The sequence below is a fragment of the Heloderma suspectum genome, chromosome 1, assembly GCF_057233095.1.
Source record: "Heloderma suspectum isolate Gila_16-S chromosome 1, 16-S_ref, whole genome shotgun sequence".
In the NCBI taxonomy this organism is placed as follows: domain Eukaryota; kingdom Metazoa; phylum Chordata; class Lepidosauria; order Squamata; family Helodermatidae; genus Heloderma; species Heloderma suspectum.
In genome coordinates, this window is record NC_139458.1 from 169,135,035 (window position 1) to 169,158,118 (window position 23,084).

At 40.3% G+C, this 23,084-nt stretch overlaps 1 protein-coding gene across 27 annotated transcripts in view; it reads right to left on the reverse strand.

Annotated features, from left to right (window-relative positions):
• QTMAN (queuosine-tRNA mannosyltransferase) overlaps positions 1-23,084 on the reverse strand; it is a 294,835-nt gene that overhangs the window by 210,351 nt on the left and 61,400 nt on the right. For 16 of the 27 annotated variants that reach the window (XM_084809932.1, XM_084809886.1, XM_084809792.1 and 13 more), the window contains one exon: positions 836-1,046. In XM_084809932.1, the coding sequence (XP_084666058.1) occupies positions 836-1,026 (191 nt within the window). In that variant the 5' untranslated portion in view covers positions 1,027-1,046. Of the gene's footprint in view, positions 1-835; positions 22,028-23,084 lie in introns of all 27 variants that reach the window. The other 11 variants (XM_084809878.1, XM_084809812.1, XM_084809833.1 and 8 more) reach the window with 3 other exon arrangements.

The following is a 23,084-nucleotide window of genomic DNA, read 5'->3' on the forward strand; positions in this document are numbered from 1 at the left end:
GTTGTGAATTGCTGTCTTGCTCAAAAAAACTATTTTAAAAATAATTTTAGTGCTGCATTCTGTAATTTTATGCTGCTGTTTCAATCTTTTAATGGATCACTATTTGGCAATATATATTGCAGGCACAGGGGTCCCAATCCAGATCAGGATAACAATAGGAGATAAGGGTTAAAGCTGCCTTACATTCCAACACTTGGGTTCCAATCCAAACTGAGGCCCTGAGCTTATTCTAGAGGAGGGATAGACAACATGGTGCCTGCAGGTACCAATGTGCCCCAGACACTTTTCTTGATGCCAGACAAGGTGCCCTGCCCCTCCCACTTATTTTTTAAAGTAACATTTTCTTTCTGGCTATGAAACAGACTTCTATTGGTGCTGAAAACTGTGGGTTAAAAGGTGCTGTTTAGTGTGTTGGGGCTCAGAACTCACCTCTGCCTTGTATTCAGTCTTTTTGGTAGATTACTTGTCTTTTCCAAGCCTCCCATGGCAGTCATTTCGTGGTGGTGCTGAAGACAGTTTCTCAAATTGCTAAGTGTGCCCTTGGCTCAAAAAGGTTGCCTACCCTGCTCTAGAGTAAAAAAGACCAAAAAAAAAAAAGACGTAGCTTTAGCTATGTCTTTAAAGTAGTGTGAGCTTTGGCCCTTACCCAACCTTGCTATGGAATACTGCTTCATTGGAAATGCTTAGGACTGAAACCAGAAACACCCACATAGATGCAAAGCATGTGTTCTGTCTCTGAGCTAGCTGACTGCAGATCTATATGAAGGTACGCAATTGCAAGTGTGTAAATCTGCAAACTCACATTTTAGACATAAACATCAATAGCTCTTCTTACCTATAATCATCACTGGCTGGTACATTTTCCATGAAGTAGAGAGCTGCAGTCCTTGCTCTCCAATGCCATTTTCTTGCAGGGAGAGTAAAGAGGACACAATCTTCTATTTCCTCCCGTAGGAGATCTACAAGCTGCTTGTGTGACCCTCCATAAAAAGCTTCAATTAGCAGAGTGCTCATTCTCCTATACATTTTCCAAGTTGTCCAAGATTCTCGGGGAGAAAAAAAACATTAAAAACTCATATTATTAATAAAGCCTACTTTATAATTATTTCATTTTAAAATGTGTCATATAGGATCATGATAAAAGCGGAACCATATTACAAGAGCTCAGCCAGTGAGTTCAATTTTAAAGGGATTCAATCTTTTTGTTTCATTAATAAGTTTAACTTAAAAAAGACTAATTAAAATTGCAAGCATGGAAAAGGAGAGTATCTATTAATCAAAGTCACATTCTATTAAAATTTAGGGTACAATTAACAATTCAGTCATACACGCATGTGCTTGAAAATGCTTAGGCTTTAAAGTTGCCTAAATGTTTCCCAATAGCACATACTGGCCTTTAAAAATATACATTTATTTTTAAGTTGGGTCTGTATGTATATAATATAGCTCATTTGCTTTCAAACAGACTTTGCCCTCTGACTGACAGTACATAAAACTAAAAGATGTTGCAAGCACAGTTTAACCAAAATAATATTTCATACTAAAGGCAATACAGAAAGATGACTTAAAGAAACATGACCGGGGCAGCCTAAGGAAACCCTGTTTGAGCTGTCCACCCCTAGGACATCTACACTTAAAGCTACAGAAGACTGAGGGCATCACTAAGTGACATTATCATCCCCTAGAGGAGATGCAAAATACATTATTAGACCAAACTGGATGGAACAGAACAATATTGTACACTTTAAGTAGGCTGTTCACACTCCCAGCCACAGGGCAGCTGACATACCATACCAAGGTAGAAAACAAAACAAACAAACAAATAAAATATCCCAAAATAAACAAGAGAAAGCAGAATAGTCTGTCACAACTGCTCAAAATGAGTTGCTGTTTTGCGGTGATAAACAATGGGTTTATCTATACTTAAAGGACATTTTGCCAATTTGTTCCTTATTTTAAAAAAGAACATGGCTGACTTTGGTTCATATGTTCATATGTGAGTACAGTACCTGTTTTACCCTATCATACCCTATGCTATTCGTTAATGTATGGACTACATAAGGATCATAATCAAAACACATACACATTCCTCACCATTTTTTTCACTTAGCAGCAAAACAACATTGTTTCTAGGATAAAATGGATACAAGCTACTCCATAGATGGTCCTTCTTCATTTGTTAACTGGCCAGCTCAATATGCAGACCATATATATAGCCTGCATACACACACTCATCATGGCTCACACACAATGAAATATTACTAGGAAAGATACTGAAGGCCACCTCATATAATATTTTCAAGGATCAACAGGACTCATAGGTTTATACAATCAGATACAAACAACGTACGTACAAAATTGGAACTTAAGTCCGTTCCCAATCTTTGCTATGATAGAAAACTAAGTATCTTCCTCCTGAGCAATCATTTCCACCATTTTATAATTATAACCAGAATTATTTTAATCACCCCTATGAAAAGGAAAGAGAAAAGATATAGAACTGGTGCACCTTGCAACTAGAACCGCATGAAACCCCTAGGTGGAAAAACATTAACGTGTGCCGAGAACAAGGTGCAAAGAAAAATGTTGCTCCAGTTATAAGAAAAATAACAAAACAAAAATAGAAAAGCATTAAAGTTTCTGCCAAATGTAATTATCAAGTCTGATGTAACTGGGAAGAAGCCCTTCAATCAGCACTAAATCGAAGTCCCAGCTGATGCTTAGGGAGAACTGTGCTGCTTGGGGTGGCATCTTTAAGATGAGAAGAAAGCAAGATTCCTGACTATTTCTGGATCATTAAAGTATGTATTAGAGGCAAAGAAGCAGTCGTTCACTAGCCACAATTTAACATGGCTTTTTGAATACTCTACATACTATTCCTCATTTTTAAAATTCAAACATATCCTTTCCTTTTCCTAAAAGGACATACTCCGCTGCCTTGTGCATGATCGGAATATGCTGCATCAGCTTGATTCTTTTCGGTAACTAGATCAGACTTTAATCTCATTGACATGGAACTCAAGAGAAGCAAAGAGGGTTTACAAGATCCACACAAATAAGATCTGGTTTATCTTTATATATTACAGGTTAACTTCCTTTCTGTTTTCTTACTGTAAGCCCACTTTCCCTACATAACATAAACCATGGCTTAGTGTTATGTGCAAATGCACCCAATATGTCAGACTAGATCTGGGGAGACAGGTTCAGTTACCCACTGTGTGGCAAGGCTCACTAAGCGACGTAAGGTGAGTTGGTCTCTCCCAGCCTAACCTTCCTCACAGGGTTGTTGTGAGGATAAAATGGGGTTGAGGGGGAAGAACAATATGTGCCACCTTGAGGACCTTGGAGAAAATGCAGGATATAAATGTAGCAAATAAATAAACCTTCAGTGATACATGACAATGTGGGAAAGCTTAAAGAAATAACACATTTAGGGCTTGGTACTGAGGAATCCAAATGTAAAGGTCTATGAGCGAAAGTATTTACTTACTGCATTTCTATACCAGCTGATGGACAAAGCTTTCTGGGAGGTTCACAGAAGATAGCTAAAAACATAAAACATTGCATAAAACCAAGCGGCACTAAGATCTAAAAAGCGCAAACACTTTTTAAAACTGAAGAACTAAAAGGTATGGGGGAATAAAAGAGCCTTCATCAGGCAAGCCTCTCTTGGGAGAGTGGAACACAAAACCACTACTATGCACCGCAACCTGACAATGGGGCAGCATTGGGATCCAAAAACATACATTAGGCATCCAAAGACCCACTGGATCATTTCCCTTAATTCCCCTTGAAAGATCAGCAGACTGGCTGCACCCCAGCCCTATACTTTATCACAAACTGCTTTGGAACATCTCCTCAGTTGGAAAAGCAGTTTGCTATGTGCTGTACAAGGCTGTTGTTCAAGAAGCACAACTGCAAGTTCCTCTAGGGCATCTAGGACTGGAGGCGTGGTTCTTGGGATCTCAAACAAGGCTGATGTAGATAGAAATCTTCTTCCCAACCCCAATTTACACCAATTCTCAGGAGCAATATTAACCACACTAATTAGTCTTGAATTTTTCCAAGAAGATGATTATAATGATGATGTTTGAAAACCACATATTTTAACTAACTGATATATATATATATATAAATAAAATAAACTGCAAAGGCGGTGGGCTAAAAAAATATGTAAATCCTGTCAGCCACTTCATTTCTAGTTTTGCTACAGTCTCACAGTATCATGTATTATTCTTGCTTTTTTAAAAATTTCCCTTGACCTAGCCAAGTTAAGGTAAATATACACCATGTACTCCTAGGAGATCTTGAAAAGCCACTGATGATAAATGGCCTGAGAACATTTACCCTATCAGATGGAATGCAAAGCTCAATTAGGTATAAATCATTTCAGGTATTTTAGCCATTTCAAAGGAAACAGCAAATATTGGAACAACATTGCCACTTTCTCATTACACTACTTCCTCTCTCAAGGGTGTCTCTTTGGAACCAGTAATTCTCCGTGATGTACTAATGGCTTGATTCCATTCTCAGGAGTGCATCACTGTGTGGCTTGAAAAATTCACTGTTTTACATTACATCATAGTTGTTTTCCTCCGCAGGATGCATGTTGCTAAGAACCTTGATACCCAAACACAGACCAGCTCCTCAGTGAACATCAGACAAACAACAGTATTCTGTTCAGTGAAAACATTCCTACCTTTAGTTCCAACACCTCTGAAACAGTACCCACTTCCGATGAGGAACTCTCTATTCAACATCGTCACTACCCTCACCTCAAATAGTATTCAGAAGACAAGAAATGTTGATGAAGACTTATTACAGACTAATATTTTAGCCAAATACTCTTGAGACAAGACAAAATAAAAACAAATACTATAGCATGACTATTACATATTGTATGTCACTTTGAACCATGGCTGTCGTTAAGACAGGCCCAACTGGGCACGGGCCCCGGATCTTTTGGGCTGTGCCCCAGCTCTTTTGAGCAGTCCTAATTGCCTTTTTTTTTTTTTTACACGTTTTCCCAGTGTCCTGCATTGGAAAACAGAAACTACTATTAACTTTTTTAGTTTGTATGATAAATACATGAAACTTGTAGACTTGGTAGCTCCCATGGAGCTGATTGAATGTGCCCAATTCAGACAGTTTGGTCCAGTGGCTTTTGCACCAGCCATGTGTAACATTTCCTTTTCTCAAAGACTAAAACAAAAAGTAAAAACTGTCAAGCCACACAAGGGATTAGGGATCCTAATCAGAAGGTGTTTATGGTAACCATTAGGAGGTCACTATGTCTAATCTCTGGTGTGGGTTTTTTGAGGTACAAAAAAACCTCTCCCCCTACTTTTCTGCTCTTACATGCCCACTGTTGGGAGCTTGCCTGCAATGAAATTTTTGAAGAGGAGAAAGGAAGGGAAGACAAAGCTCCATGTGAAATACTGGTATTTCACACAGCATCTGATTTTACTGCCCCAAACTGGAACCTCTAGCTTCTGCAGATGTTCTGTACTGTAACTTCAGTACAGCAAGGGATCCAATCAGCCTCCACAAACCTCTTTCTCCCTCAGCTGCAGCTCAGTGCTAGACCTCATGCTTGGTATGCAAAAGGTCCCAGGTTCAATCCCCAGCACCTCCAGGTAGGGCTAGGAAACAATCCTGCCTGAAACTTTGGACAGCCGCTGCTGCCAGTCAGTGTCAACAATTCTGTGCTAGACAGGTCTGACTCAGTATAAGACATCTTCATATGTTCCTGTGAACAGAAAGCTTTAATAAAAATAGGAGGTTTTGGTTTGTTTTTTAAGTGGAGGGGAGATAAATACTGCTCATTTATACAATCCTATGTATGCCTACTCAGAAGCCCCAATATGTTTAATGAGGCATACCCTCAGGAAAGCGTGTATAGGATTTCAGGATTTCAAGTTACTTTTGCAGGCAGGTTCGCACCTTGATGTTCTGCATGTTTACTCAGAAATAAGTCCTGAGTTGTGAACATGGTACTGCAGGCTTAATACAGTGTCTACCCAATTCCATCTAATGAACTGACTACCCTTTCAGCTCAGTCCTATGCATTTTTTGTCATTTGTGGGTTTGTTTGTTGGTTTTTTGCATGAACTCTAGCTTCAGTGGTGAGGGAAAAGCACTTAGTGCATTCTCAGAGTTTCTCCATAACTTAGCCCTAGTCTTGAAAACAGACTCATTGGCTGAATCCTGGTGAAGTTTTGGCACAAATGAAGTTATAGGGAGGAAGATACAGTGACAGCGTGTGCATAACAAGGAGGAGGTAGAGGAGACCTGCACAAAACAAGACATCTGTTTTTATGAAGAGTTGCTGGAGGATGGTAGGATGAGGAGGGATGGTTGCATGGAGGGGAATAGAATTGGTAAGGGGAGAATGTAAGTGCCCAGTGGTGAAAGAAAAACATTCTGAACATACTCAGAGGCACTCTATATTTAAGAACATAAGAAGAGCCGTGCTGCATCAGACCAAGGTCCATCTAGTTCATCATTCTGTTTGCACATTGGCCAACCAGATTCCCACAGGAAACCCACAAGCAGGATGTGAATGCAATGGCACCTTCCCACCCATGTTCCACTGCTGCTAACATTGGTGAAATGTAAATAAATTCTAGTCATTCTAAATTTGCATGCATGTATATCCTTCAGAAACTTTGCAGATTTCTTGCCTGGAGGACACCTCTAATGATCTGAGCATTTTCATACAAATTTACCCAAAAACTATTGAGGAAGGGTTGAATGGAAGGGAAAGCAAATCACTCCCTCCCCCAGATTGGAGAACTCCCCTTCCACATGAACTGCTGCACCCATCTTTCTGAAGCTTTGCTGGTTTCTTAATTAGGGACAACTCTAGGCTGTCTGTAATTTTCAGAACAATGGTCCACAAGGAAAATAGGGAGATAAGTATGTCCTATTTTGGAGACCTCAAAATGTCAAGGCCACCCTTGCACAAAAACCCTTGTGGCTATCATTCTGAAATTTGGCAGATATGATCTCCTCTGATGGGGTGATGAATCCTGAAATTTTTATCCAATTCTTCCAAGGAATTAAAATGTTTTTGGCAGTTCCCTTTAAAAGAAAATCAAAATATAAACCCTGCACCTATTTTTCTGACATTGGGCAGGTGTAATCCCCTTCTAGGAGCCTACTACGCCTGAAATTATCATCCAGTTCTGACCAAGAGAAAAAAGTTACAGGTTTTTTTTCTAATTCCCCATGGTAATCAACAGGAAGCATGAAGACTCATTTTTCTAAACATTGACTCAGGTTTGGTGCTGAGCTGAAGTGGTCCAACTACAAATTGGCCAGAGCAGACACAGGAAATTTTCCAAAATGCTGAATTGGGGTCTAAGTTGAAGTGGTGTGGGGGGGTCAGTGCACACTTCCGTATGAATGTAATCTATATGCACACACAAGCACACTGCATGCACACGATACACACACATACACACACACACACACACACACATATATATATATTAGATGTGTGCTTAGACTTGGATATATTGTGTGTGTGTGTGTGTGTGTGTGTGTGTGTAAAAATGTGTGTTATGGGCCTGTGCCCTGGATCTTTTAAGAACCTAGCAACGCCCCTGCTTTGGGCACTCCCAGTAAGTGGAAAATGCAACTCAGAAATTGAATAAATAAAAACAAATAATAAATGAAATCTTGCACAAGAAATTATGCAAATGAAACCAATGTACTTTGCCTAGTTTATTCTGCTTCAAACATGCAGATTTGGAGAAAGCCTGAAAATATTTTTGCAAGAGCTGGGGTGGGAGTGGAAATGGAAAATGAGCAAAATATAAAGATTAGGTATATGTGAGATTTATGAATGGAAGGACCAGGGAAGAGTAGACAAGGGACACTTAACTAGCTGCCAGCCACTGACACCTCATTTTCTGAACCACTAGATGTACTTGATTGATTTCTCTCTGCTTCTGAGATTTTCTAAGCCTTTCTCTATAACGGTATAACTTTTTCCCTTTAAAAAGATAGCTGATATTCATATTTTCAAAAGCCAAATACATTTAGCAAACCCATAGGTGTACAGTATACACATAACACTAATTTTAGTCTATGATAAATCTGTAAAAAAGCAATTTTATGTATAAAAACATTTCTAGCCTGCCTTACACTTCTAACAAGCAACCCCAAAGCAGTTGACAGTAACATTCAGAAACAACCAAAACAAATTAAAACATTAAAACAGATTTAAAGGCAAGTTAAAGAAGTTGAAGATTAAATACCACAATTAATAAACACTGAAAACCAGATCAAATAAAACTGTTTCACTGCCTGCCTAAAAACCATCCATGATGGGGTTTAGTCTAAATTATTTCAGGAAGGAATTCCACAACTGGGGTGTTGCACAGGAAAGGCCCTGCTTCATGTTCCTACCAGCCATGCCTCTTTTGGTGGCAAGATAAAAAGCAGAGCCTCAGAACATGATAATAAATTATGGGCAAGTTCATACGGGAGGAGGCAGTCTTTCAGGTATCCCGGTCCCAAGGCATTTAGGTAAAATTTCCCTTTTCTAATATACCTTCAAAGTGTTCTTTCAGTATCATCAGTATTATTAGAGACTATGTCGACAGCATAAAATGACAGCTATATTATTATTATCATTTTTCAGGGTATTTTAAGCAAATGTGCATGAGAATAAGCTTAAGTTCTAAGGCATGAATGTTAAATGTGACATCTGAAACAGATAATTTCTGCAATTTTCCAATGATAGTTGTGCAAGATCTTCCTTTAGAGGGTGGCCTAGAATGGATGTGTTTCTCAAATTTCTATCACACATATGTAAAATATAAATAAGGCAGCAAGGAACATTTTATTTATTTACTTCATTTATGGGTCGCCCTATAGCCAAAGCTCTCAGGGCAATATACATAACAAAAACTGACCCAATAAAACCAACAACAAAAGTTTAAAATAAAAAAATTAAAAGCAGCAGTGCCAGTAACAACAACATTTTAAAAGTAGAAGATACATAAATACCAGCATGTGGAAGGGCAATTTTAAAACACAGGTTATACTGAAGAGTAAAACAAGAAGGAAGCTTAAAAATACATTCATGTTGTTTTTAATGCCTGGAAAAATAAAAAAATATATCTGCCTGGTGTCGAAGAATCAGCCAAGTTGGTGCCAGGTGAACCTCTCTAGGGAGGGCTTTCCACAACTTGGGGGCCACCACAGAAAAAGCCGAGGGTAGCTACCCAGTGTATCTCAATATGAGGGGCCACTAGGAGCAGGGCCTCAGATAATGATTTCAGAGCATGGGCAAGAACATAGGTGAAGGCTCAGACTTTCAGATACTGTGGCCCCAACGGTAACACCAGCACTTTGAATTGAGCCCAAAAATGAACTGGAAGCCAGTGGAAATGACACAACACTGGCATAATAGGATCATAACAGCTAGTTCCAGTTAGTACTCTTGCTACCACATTCTGTACTAACTGGAGTTTCCAGGCTGTCCTCAAAGGCAGTCCCATGTATAACGTATTACAGTAATCTAGACAGGAGGTTACTTCAGCATAGATAAATGATACCAGGTAGTATCATTCAGGTATGAACGTAGTTGGTATACCAGCCTAAGCTGGTAAAAAGAGCTCTGTGCCACCAAGCACGCTTGTACTTCAAGTGACAAAGATCGATCTACAATCACCCCCACACTATGAACCTGCTACTTTAGGGGGAGTGTAACACCATCCAGAAGTGGTTGAAACCACTACCCTGGATAGATGAACCGCCCACCAACAGTACTTATGCCTTATTTGGATGGCGTCTCAGTTTATTGCCCTCATCCAGTATACTACTGTGGCCAAGCACTGATCAAGCACTTCCACCAGCTTACCTGGGTCTGATAAAAAAAGAGGAACAGAGTTATGTTTCATCAGCATACTGATGGTACTACTGATGACACTACACTGCAAACTTCTGAATGATCTCAGTAGTAGTTTCATGTAGATATTAAGCAGCACGGGTGACAAGATGGAACACTGTGGGACTCCCAAAGCATAAATGCAAAGTGTTTTGTGCAGAAATCCCCTAGCATCACATTCTGGAAGTTTTTGTTCAAATAATCACTGTAATTCCATCCCACCCGCTCCCTATTCTGATAACCTCTTCAGAAGGATACCATGACTGAAGATATCAAAACCCACTGGAAAATATCAAAAGTCCAGGAGAATTAATAGGGTCACTGTCTTTTTCCTGGCACAGGTCATCACCCCCACAGGGCAACGAATGCACAGCCCTCTGGGGATGATAACCTGTTAAGCACAGCCCTTAAACTGCTGTCTACCACCAGGAATAGTTTTAAGTAGAGTGAATATACTGCCATAGTAAAAGGGCAGTAAAGCTAGAAGCAAGAGCCCAAATATTTTCAAACTGGACAAAACTGGAGTTTCACAAGGCTTTTTTGTCTACAGTCAAAAACAAATTGTGATCTGTAAACATTATGGCTCTGTTAAATGTGTTGTCGCAGAAACACAATCATCACAATGTCCCAGTAACACATTCATCACAACAGACTGGTTCAGATGTAACAATGAACTATGCATGTTTTATTTATTACATGCACCAGCCTGCATGAGCTTCAAGCTTACATGTCCATCCCCACAGCCTTCACCTACCAGAGGAAGAGATGAGAAGCACTTGTTTCCACATTTAAAATAACCAGAATTCCCCATGATATCTGAACCTGGGGACCTCTAGTTAGTTTCTATCAAGGGTGAATTACCATTTTGGCCTCAAAGGCTGCATTAGTCTTCAGCAGTGGGCCTGGCGGCCGCACATACACATGCATGAGTACACACTCAAGCACACACTCATATATATACATACGGTCTCTGGAGTGTGTGTGTGGGGGGAGACTGATTCAAGGGTCACTGAGGGAGAAATGACCCCAATAGGTATTGCTGCTTTTGAGCTGATATGGCCTGCTGCAGATGAAAGCCTACTACAAACTTCAAGACTCTCACATTCAGTTTGTAAAGAGGTTGCAGTTCTAGCCCTCATGGTTAGAGATTTTATGAATAAGTGGTAACAGAGTACTTCAGGGTGGTTGTGGGGGGTGGGGTGGGGAGTATTTATTTATGGGTCTCCCAGGTATCTCCAATTTAGCTCTGATCAAGTCTCATGCCTACTTAACTTCAGCAATGCTGCAATGTCACATGCGCCTAGGCCATTCACTGGGTTACAGTGTGGACAGAAAGTAATAAAAAAATAGATTGAGGCTAAGTCATTCATGCAGTCATGGGAGGGGCAGTGAGATGTTCAGCACAGCCCTAGTTAATTTTTCCTTATCCACATCCTATTATGGTCCTCAGTATTTGCTCTTCTACATACTATTGCTTCTCTACTGAAATAAACCTGATGTAATGAGCTCCCAAATGCAGGGGGGAACAGCCCCAAAAAACTCAGCCAACCAACCATCAATCATAGTTGCAGAACTTTGGGGTAATTGTACAAATTATAAACTTGTCTTTCATAGTATCCATAATTTCATATTTAAATCTTCCAGAGCAAATTTGACCATTTAATAAAAAAAGACCTGAAGTTTTATGAAAGGTTACATTCAAAATACATACATTTCTATCTTTCACTAAAACCTACAAAGGGCAACTAATATTAAACAGCAAGAGGTTTCATCTTCCACAAATTGCAAGAGCTACAAAAGCAATAAGCTAGGGAGAAATTGCAAGGTTTTTAAAAAATAGCCTAGGAATAAAACCAAAAAAAACCCACCCTCATTCAATTTGTTAGGGGGTTATTAAAGAAGATGCACTTGCTCTTTCATATGTACATTAATAAATGTGGTTTCACAGATGTCAACCTAGCTCAAATCAAAAAGCTATGGTGACATAGTGGGCAATGTAAGTTACACATTATATTTAAAGCGCCTTCTAACAAAATATTTTAGCAATCACCCAAAACACAGGGTGTACTATTAATATATTTCATAAAGAGTTCTTTTAGTAGGAAAGGAAGTGTATAGTTTCTGGAATAGTTCTTGTTATGGTTAAAAGCTCACAGGTGAGATATTTATTTTACCACGACACCTACAACATGCCCAGCTCAACACCTTAAGTCACTGACCACAAAAGATTTAACTACATCACATTTGTGCCAAATTGCAAACCTTTGTTGATCTGGCATACACACTGCACTACTTAGAGGGAGTGGGAACCAATGTTTTGGTATATACAATCAGATCAGTATGGTATTTCCCAGAGTTATTACAGAGGTATTACCATGATACTTGTCTGCATTTATGCCTCTGGTCCTCTCTTTATCCTTCATATTCTAAACAAAGTGGCATTACTGTGAATTAAAAACAAAATAGGCGAGGGGAGGACAACCCCAACAAAATACTTACTAAAGTAATTTCAGTTACAAATCATGCTCATTATTTCTCCTGGAAACTCCAGCTAATAAAATATAAATGCCACAACTGCATTTTAACAAATGCAGTAAAATATGATTGATAAAATGCATGAGTATACACTGTGCACAGCTATATATATGTTCTAGACCGAACATACCAGACCCTTTGAGAAGCTACAGATTCCAAGGCGGAAGGGAACTCCACTGTTTTGAAGAACTGATAAAACTCTCTTTTTGGTCAAGTAACATACAAAGCGCAAGCAACAGCTAACCATCATCAGTCTTTCTAAACAATTCCCAGTGATCATGACATACTATGTAAATGTATGAAAAACTCACAAAAGATCATGTAAGTAATTGCTCAAACTCCAGTTCAGTTGTTTAATGATCTTATATATTACATCTAGAATGGAAAAACAGGTTCCTTTGTAGGGGATGAAGGAAGTACTGGGCAAGGGTCCTAGCTCACATACTTTTCAGGCAAAAGGTCCCAGGTTCAATCCCTGGCATCTCTAGGTCAGGCTAGGAAAAACCACTGCCTGAAACCCTTCCATACTAGAAAAGAATGACAGTCACTTCAAATAGTGGGTCACAGGCTGACCTAAGGTGGACTGCAACAGCAGCACTAGACCATACAAATATTTAGTAAAAAAAAAAGAGTCCCCAAAAGCATTTTTGGAGTGGCTTGCACATCTGTAAAGGCTGAAGGCTGCTGTTGTAGATAATACTAAACTAGAATGACCAATGGTTGGACTCAGTATATGGCAGCTTCTTTGTTCACTATGTCTGATCCTCCAGCTGTCCTGCAGATAAAGACCACCCTAGGAGGCTAGTAGAGGGGATTAGTTATAACTCATTCGCATAGTCAACCGCTGGCCACTATGCCACTGCACTATACTTATCCTTTAAATAAATAAAAGGCCAGGATGATGGTAGCAAATTCATCCTTCTTCACTCTACCTTTTTAGCACAATCTTATATGCAGAGTACATCCTGAGAAACACCGGGTTGGATGAATCACAGATCGGAATTAAGATTGCCAGGAGAATTATCAACAACCTCAGATACGCAGACGATACCACCCTAATGGCAGAAAGCAAAGAGGATCTAAAGAGCCTCTTGTTGAGGGTGAAAGCGGAGAGTGCAAAAGCTGGTTTGAAACTCAACATTAAAAAAACTAAAATCATGGCATCTGGCCCCATCACTTCCTGGCATATAGAAGGGGAAGAAATGGAAGAAGTGACAGATTTTACTTTCTTGGGCTCCAAGATCACCACAGACGGTGACTGTAGCCATGAAATTAAAAGACGCTTCCTCCTTGGGAGGAAAGCTATGGCAAACCTAGACAGCATAGTAAGAAGCAGAGATATCACCTTGCCAACAAAGTTTCGTATAATCAAAGCTATGGTTTTCCCAGTAGTAACATATGGCTGTGAGAGCTGGACTATAAGGAAGACTGAGCGTCGAAGAATTGATGCTTTCAAACTGTGGTGCTGGAGAAGACCCTTACGAGTCCCCTGGACTGCAAGGAGGTCAAATCAGTCAATCCTAAAGGAAATCAACCATGACTCCTCAATGGAAGGACAGATACTGAAGCTGAAGCTCAAATATTTTGGCCACCTAATGCGAAGAGAGAACTTCCTGGAAAAGACCCTGATGCTGGGAAGGACTGAAGGCAAAAGGAGAAGGGGACGACAGAGGATGAGATGGCTAGAGATTCACTGATGCAATGAATATGAACTTGAGCATGCTCCGGGAGACAGCGGAGGACAGGAAGGCCTGGTGTGCTATGGTCCATGGGGTCACGAGGAGTGGACACGACTGAACAACAACAGAGTAGAAATGAACCTTGGTTCAAAGAACTCTTATCTGTGCACATGTCATTGCAGAATTCCCAAGTGAGATAAACTTTGGAAGGACTGCGAAATTCAAGGAATGTCTGTTACTCAGTTTGGAGATACCCTTTTGGAGTTCTTCAGAATCCCTTTTTGTTTTAACCACTCTAAATAATTTGGTGCCATCAGTAAACTTCGCTCCCTCACTGCTCACTCCTAACTCCAGATCATTTTTTTTAAAAGCTAAAAAGTACTGTTCCAAAACAGGCCCCACTGTTTACATCCCACTACTGTGAGAACAGACTATTTGTTCCTACTCTCTGCTTTTTGTTCTTTAACCAATTACTGATCCATAAGTGGACCCCTCTTCTTATGCCATGACTGCTACGTTTGCTCAGGAGTCTTTGATGAGGGACTTTGGCTATCTTCACACCTGGCATTTTATTCTACTCCATTCCTTTTGATTCCTGATCCGTTCTGGGATGTAGACTGGCCCTGTATACAGGCATCTCTCATAGCGCGTCCCTCTGCATTATATCTTTTCATGGCTGGGCCAAACTGCAAGGAACAATCAGGACAGAAGGGGGCTGCTGGCTCCATACTCCCTCCCCTCCCCTGATCACTGGTTCCTGTAACATGACTGATGGCTCCGCCCCGTCCCTCCACTCCTCTACAGCAAGAGGGAAGTCGGAAGCAGTTCTAGTGATCTGGATAGCAGGCTATGGGAGCTGATCCCTTCCTTCCTCCGAGGGAGAGAGAGTCTTCTCAGTGTCTTATCCCGAGGTTGCTGGCACTGCTAGTCCTTCTCTGCTAAATATGTCAGTGTGGTGTGGAATTAAATGCAGTATATTGTTTGCACTACTGAGTTTGAAGGGTATACCGATTTCCAGGTTCCCAACTACAAAAGTAAGAAATCCACAAACTGACTTGTATATAGTCAGTGCACCAAGCCATCCCTAGCAACCCCCCCTCCCCGGCGACCACATCACAGGGGAATCCTTCTTCATTAGACCCAGCTTGCCTCCCCCGCCCCCACACTGTTGTTGCTCTTTCCCCTTATTCTTGCCTCCCAACTACCCTGCAAGGTGGGCTAGGAGAAGAGAGAGTGGCTGGCTAGGTGGGAGGGAGTACTATGGAAAACCACCTCAGCATTACTGCCGTATCTAAAACAACTCCACAACCAAAAAGGAAACTATTAAAAATGACAGTTCCAAGCTCTACATGATGAATTTATTCAGGGGAGGAGAAAAGGCACTTTTAATACCCATTGACGTCCTAACTGTCAAGCCTTTCTCCTGCGTGGCTGAGGAGGGAGACTCCCCCATCCACCCTGGCAGGAAAAAAGCCCATCAATCTGGTGAGCAAAAGGGAGAAGAAGCAGTCAGTGGAGTCAATGGGAGGGGGAGGTTCAAAGTAAATGCACTGAAGTTACTGCTACTCTAAGTAGACTTACAGTGCACTCCTATGCATGCCTACTCAGAAGCAAGCCACACAAATTTCAATGGCACTTATTCTCACAAAAGGAAAGCCTTACAGCCAACGTGTTTACTCAGAAGTAAGCATTGCTGTGTTCAAGGGGATCTCGGAGCCTGTAGTGGAATGGGAAAGAGGAAGAAATGGTCACTGGAAGCCCGGGCAGTGACCTGCCTCCCCTTCCCACCAATTTGTTGTCATGACAATGTTATTCAACATCGCCCAGCAATACCCCCTAGCACACACCCATACAAAGCGGGACAAAGCACTAAAGGGGAAATACACGGCGGGGGGGATTGCAAGCAAAGAAAATTGCAAGCTGGATTTTCCCCATTCTCAGATAACACAGGAAGAGGGGAGGAAAGTTGTGAGATAGTAGCAGAAGAGCAGTGGTGTCATCTGAAGCTCTGGCGAAAACCAGTGATTAAAGAAGAACGATTCTGCTAAAAAAAACCTCAGGTGTGAAGACAGCCTTTGTCAAAATCCTTTTGGAAGTCCAAATAAACCATGTCTACTGGATCACCCCTTTACACATGATTGTTGACAGTCTCACATAACTCTAAAAGGTTAGTGAGGCAGAACTTGCATTTGCATTGGTCACAGTGTGTGTGTGTGTTTCATTTTAAAGTATTTTATTTAAGAAATACAAGGTAACAATTATATTACAAAAATATCATCAAACAAAAGCTGTTTTACATTTTTCATCACAGATTCTATACTTATTTTAAGATCATTGTCCCTGAACATACATGTATTGTATACATTTTAAGCTCTATTCCAGCTACAAAATAATCACTTTTCAATTATTAGCCTTGCTAGTTATTACACCCTTCCAAAAATAGGACTGCACGTTTAGTGGCTGCTGGTCTGCAGGCCCTGAATTAATGTATGTAATGAAGGGGAACCGCATTTCAGAGAACGAGTCCTGCATGATTATTCCTCTGATCAAACGGTTATGTTGTGTTAGTTTTTCAGCAAGAGCCACCTCCCAGATTTTCAGAAACCATCCATTCACAAAGTATCCTATTTTCATTTTCCAGTATCATGCTATAACTATTCTTGCTGATGCTCCTTTTTGGCAGGACTTTTACTTCTATATGTGTCATAAAATTATCTTTAATAATGCTTTCTACCAATTTACCCAGAACAGACATTAAGCTAACCAGCCTGTTATTTTCTGGATCCCTCCTGGATTTGTTTTTTATTCTGCTTGTGTAAGGCATTCTTCAAGGCATTCCACAAGTTGTTTCACAACTGATTACAACTTGTTTGTGCTAGTTCTTCTGCTAGTAGTTGCATAATTGCTAGTGGAATAACACCAACTCTTGTAATTTTTCCACTAGCGTGATATTGGATATAACACTCCCAGTGTCCTATACAGACACGTTCTCAAAACTATCTGTGCCACTTTAAAAGAAGCAAGATCTCAGAGGCAGGAGGTGAGGATTAGGAGAGAAAGGAACAGAAAGTGTCCTATCCAAATTAGAATAGAGGACTGTGCAGGGTTAGTGCTTGAAGCAACTAAAAAGGGCTCAGCAGTTATTCACAAGCAACATCATAGCCACTAGTAACTAATTCCTAGGACATCCCAGGAATCCTCAGATCAGAATTTGCATTTTTTTGGAAAAATAATAAATTACTGTGGAAGTGTTGTTGAGTTTCATAAGGTAAACCCAATACTAAGGACAGCACATCATGAAGCCAATGGGAAATGGCACTGTATAAAGGAACCATTGCACTCCTTTAAATAAATAAATAAATAAATTCCATATTTGAACTGCAACAGGAAGTTGAAAGTTATGATATAGAAATGTCCAGTGACCATTAATCCACAGACAGTTTACAGCACAAGCCATAATGGCTCCTATTGGAGCTTTACATATTTAAAAATGAACATGCTGTAAAATCTATGTATTACACTATGTATGAAAAGGAAGCAATGGTGATATAAATCCTCAAAGAAAAGTTGTTAATGTGCATGCAGAGTAGCTACATTTTAAACCTCTATATCTCAGCTGTTTTAATTTTTGAACTACGCAAAGACACTAACGGCCTTCATAATTTCATGCCATTAACTAAACTTGTTTTCAAATTATGTGAAAGCAAAAAAATGGTTTCAAGCTAAAGTATCTCTCTCTGTGCATACACATGCATATACTGTACATTACGTACACTATTTTACTGAATTAAAAATTGCAGTATTTGTTTTTCAACAGATACTCTTTAAAATATAAACTGAAATGTCCCCAATATAATTTGCTGATGCTCTTGGTTCAACTCCACAGCAATAAACTGGAAGCACCATAAGCTTCCAGTTTATGGCTAAACTAGAAACTTTTGTCTTCGGAAAAGCTAGGTGTATTTTTTACTAGCACCCCCCACCCCTTATCAAGCCACCATGTAGACTGGGACAGCAGGGATCACAATGGCCTTTACTTTCTATACAAGCAAACCAGAAAATCAGCATAAAGTCTCAACAAAGCAGGTAATGGGTCAGACATGCACTAGATTCACATCTGACTATTTTTTGAGCTGTTCTATAGATAAGCCATAAATATAAGCTCTATTGGTTTTTTTAAAGGGCCAAATACCTAGCAGTTTCAAGAAGAATAAGAAGCCATGGGGTGGGGGGGGGGGCGGTAGGGGGGTGTATCTGTGTGTGTGTGTGCGCACACACACGTGTGTGTATATATAAAATGAATCAGTTCATGTCCATTGCAAGTGCTTTCTCTCTCTTATTTCACCAAAATATCTAAAGTATCTACCAAATGAAGGAATTTGAAGTAGTTAGATTTTATGGTACCGCCAGTGCTGACAAACTAGACAGCCTAGGCATCTTGGAATAGCAGTTTTCAACATGTACAATTCAGTTCAGCATTGTTAGCTTCCAATACTGAGTTACTTTGGATTCTAAATTCAAAGTTACCACCTTTAAAAATAAAACTACATATTCAGATTTACTAGTTATCTCAACGCTTTAACATTACTTGTGAATAACCTAGTATTAAAGTGATATTTATAATGCTACATATGACTGTAATGCTGGTAGGATGATTGCCTGCATTTCATTCAGGTCAAGCCCACATCTCAAACAATCTTGTTTTCAGCTCTTAATAGTAAGAGATTATCAATTCCTATGACTTCAGCGGCTCACATTAGATTTAACTGGATGAAAGGGGTTTGATTAAAAATAGTGTTACATCTCCCATTACCACACCTATTAGTTCCCTAACCACTCTGAGATATTTTAAACATGACAGTAGGAGATGTTATTAGTAACTACTTCCCTATTATAGAAAAAGAATCAGTCTGGTAATAATAGCCTAGTATTCAATAATCCCAGTCATATTAGAATAAAGCACAGATGAGAACTGTATTCAGTAGTATTTCTACTAGATCTTAAGTTCTGACCAGCTCCAGTTAATATATTGTTTATTAATGCTACAAAAAAAGGCCCAATCCAAGCCAGACCTGTTGATTTCAATGGAAAAGTTTAGTACATTCTTAAAATCACTTCTATATCAATGAGACTTAATTTTCAACATAATCCTATGCACGCTTAACTGGAAGTAAACCCAACTGAACACAGTACTTCCAATAAACATGCATAAGATTATCCCATTTGGGTGGCCTGTGTCCAACAACTACATTAGTATGAATTCAGTCTCACATTGTAATACAGAAATTCTATCTTCTGTCTTCAGAAATTCTATACAAAATGTCTGGACTGGTACACTTTAAAATGTTATACTATATTTCTCTGTATATTCTTCAAAATAAAATTCATTTACATATAATAGGCTTTTAAAGGAGGATCAAAACAACCTCTCTTTTTACCCACCTGAACATCTATAGGACAATCAATTTTAAAATATCACAGGAAGGTCTTCTCAGAGCAAAATAATAATCTTCAATTGACTCAAGTAAATTATTAGATTAAGAATCTATATTCAATTCTATTATTAGAGATTCTAATGCAACAGCCTTTAAACTCACAAGCTAGCTTCAAGGTTATAGTGCTCCTGTTCAGGAGAAACTAATATTTGAGTAATAAAAAAACTCAAATCTTAGATGGAATATGACATGAAGCCCTGTCTGTACACCTCTGGTCCTGTTAAAGAGAGAAGACTGACTCAGTGATTCTGACAACCTTACAAAAGCAAACCAGACAGCATCATGCTAACTATTTTCTCGAACAAAACATTGCCAAGGATTGCAGGGCACAAAGACCATGTGTCAAAAACAACACATTGTATTATGGACTATTTCGTCTTTTGCTCTATAAGAGTATTCTTCTAGGATCTAGAACAATTCTTTATTATTATTCATTATTACCCATTATTTCTTGATTTATTTTAAAATACTTCATAGAAGTTTACAAACATTTTAAAAAGCCCAATAACAGAAACTATAAATACACTACAACAAAACACAAAAAGAGTTTCAGAAGGTAAAACCAAAGGTTTTATAGATCATCAGAAAGACAGTAGGGAGAAAACTGAATGAACCTCTTAAAGAAGAGATTTACAGAGCTTCCAGGCTGCTACCTAAAAGACCCTGTTCCTGGTGGACACTAATCTGAGATGGGATATGGAACAGGGCCTCATCAGAACATTTCAAATGCTGGGGCACAGCTCATATGGGAGGGGGTATTCCCTGAGATAATCAGGACCTAAATTTGGGAGGGGGTATTCCCTGAGATAATCAGGACCACAGATGATTCTAAAGGCAATACATAATATCAGCCTATACACTGCTCGCTTCCAGAGAACAGCACTGGGTGACTGTGCCTCCGCCCCATGGCAGCAGAACTGTGGAGTGCTACAGGGCACCATCTTGTCCCCAGTGTATTATTTAATGTCTATATGAAGTCGTTGGGAGTGGTCGTCAGGAGATTTGGGGCAGGATATCACCAGTATGCTGATAATAGCCAGCTCTGTTATTCTGTGAAATTTGAATCAGGAGGCCATGCACATTCTGAACTAGTGCCTGGATCCAGACACAGCTTGAATAAGGGTAATAAACTGAAGCTGAATTCTGGTAAAACAGAGACCCTATGGGTTGGCAGTTCCCAGTTCTGGGTATTGGGCTATTTGCCTGTTCTGGATGGGGTTGCACTCCCTCTGAAGGAGCAAGTACATAGTTTGGGGGTGCTCCTGGGTCCATCTTTGTCACTGGAGGCCCAGGTGACCTCAGTGGCCTGAAGCCCCATTATCCACTTTGGTTGGTACACCAACTATGCCCGTTCCTGGATATGGATAGCCTAGCCACAGTGATCCAGGAAGTGGTAACCTCACAATTAGACTACTGTAAAGTGCTCTATGTGGGGCTGCCCCTGTGCCTGGTTCAGAAGCTGCAGATAGCGCAGAATGCAGCGGCTAGAGTGGTCACTGAGATAACCAGCTATGTTCACATAAGATCTGTGTTAAAAGAACTGCACTAGCTGCCTGTTAGCTACCGAGCCATGTCCAAGGTTATGTTATTGTCATACAAAGCCCTAAACATCATGGGACTAGGACGTCTAGCACACTGCCTTCCCTTGCATATGCCCATCCAACTTTTAAGATCGTCAGAGGCGCTGGTCATTCCTTGCTGGTCATTCAAAATTAACAGAATGTCGCCATGCAATACCTCGAGGGCAGGCCTTCTCAGTAGAGGCACTCACCCTTCAGAATCCCTCACCCATGCAGTTCAGGAGGCAGAAAATGTGGCATCTTCCAAGTGCCTCCTGCAAAAGCACTTGTTCATCCAAGCTTCTCCCAGCTTGTAATTAAATTCATCAAAATTGCTCCATCTTATTTTTCCTTATTGTTATTGGAATTGTTTTTAATATTGTATTTTAAATGTGATTTTAATATTTATATGTAAACCACTTAGGGACTGTATTATATTTAGCGGTATATACAGTCAGGGCCAGAAATATTGGAACAACGATAACTGTTTTGGCAGTTGGCCTCTGTACACCACCACAATGTAGTTGAAAGGAAACACACGCAGATGGGAGCAAAGTCAGGACTTTCAGCTGTAATTCAAGGGGTTTGACAAAAGTGGGGCACTCACCACTCAGGAAGTACAACCAGTGGCATACAAACACACCCATTGTTGGTGGCTCATAACTAATGGAACAATGGCTGACAAGCAGCTGCATGGCCAGGTGTGGCCTGTTTCCTGGGTACCCCATGACCAATCAAGCAGATAAAAGGCCTGGAGGTGGTTCTGAGTGTTACATTTGCATTTGGTAGCTGTTCACTGGAACTCCCAACATGAGGTCCAAAGAGGTGTCCATGCAAGTGAAGGATGCCATCATTAGGCTGTGGAAACAAAATAAACCCATCAGAGAGATAGCAAAACAGTGGGAGTGGCCTATATAACAGTTTGGAACATCCTGAAAAAGAAGGAATTAACTGGCAAGTTCAGCAACAGCAAAAGGCCTGGAAGACCACGGAAGACAACTAAAGTGGATGACCGCAGAATGCTGCTCATGGTGAAGAGGAACCCTTTCACAACACCTATCCAGGTCAAGAACGCTCTTGCAGAGGTAGGCATGTCATTGTCAACATGTACAGTCAAGAGACGGCTTTATGAATGTAAATACAGAAGCTTCACAACAAGGTGCAAATCACTGGTAATGCTCAAGAACCGAAAGGCCAGATTAGCCTTTGCCAGCAAACACCTAAAAAAGCCTGCCCAGTTCTGGAATAAGATTCTTTGGACTGATGAAACCAAGATGAACTTGTACCAGAATGATGGGAAGAGAAAAGTATGGAGAAGGAAAGGAACAGCTCATGATCCAAAGCATACCACATCATCTGTCAAACATGGTGGAGGCAGTGTGATGGCATGGGCATGTATGGCTGCCAATGGAACCGGGTCACTGGTGTTTATTAATGACGTGACTGCTGATAAAAGCAGCAGGATGAATTCTGAAGTGTAGAGGGCTATACTTTCTGCTCAGATTCAGCCGAATGCTGCCAAACTGATAGGACGCCGCTTCATATTGCAGATTGATAATGACCCAAAACATACAGCAAAAGCTACCCAAAAGTTTCTCAAGGCAACAAAGTGGGATGTTCTTCAATGGTCAAGACAGTCACCTGTTCTCAACCCAATAGAGCATGCTTTTCACTTACTGAAGACAAGACTGAAGGCAGAAAGACCCACAAACAAGCAGCAGCTGAAGGCAGCTGCAGGAAAGGCCTGGCAAAGCATCTCGAGGGAGGAAACTCAGCATTGGGTCATGTCCATGGGTTCCAGACTTCAGGCAGTCATTGACTGCCTGGGATTTTCATCCAGGTATTAAAGGCAATCCTTAAGTTTGAAATGATGTTGGTTTGTTCCATTACTTATGAGCCACCAACGATGGGGGGG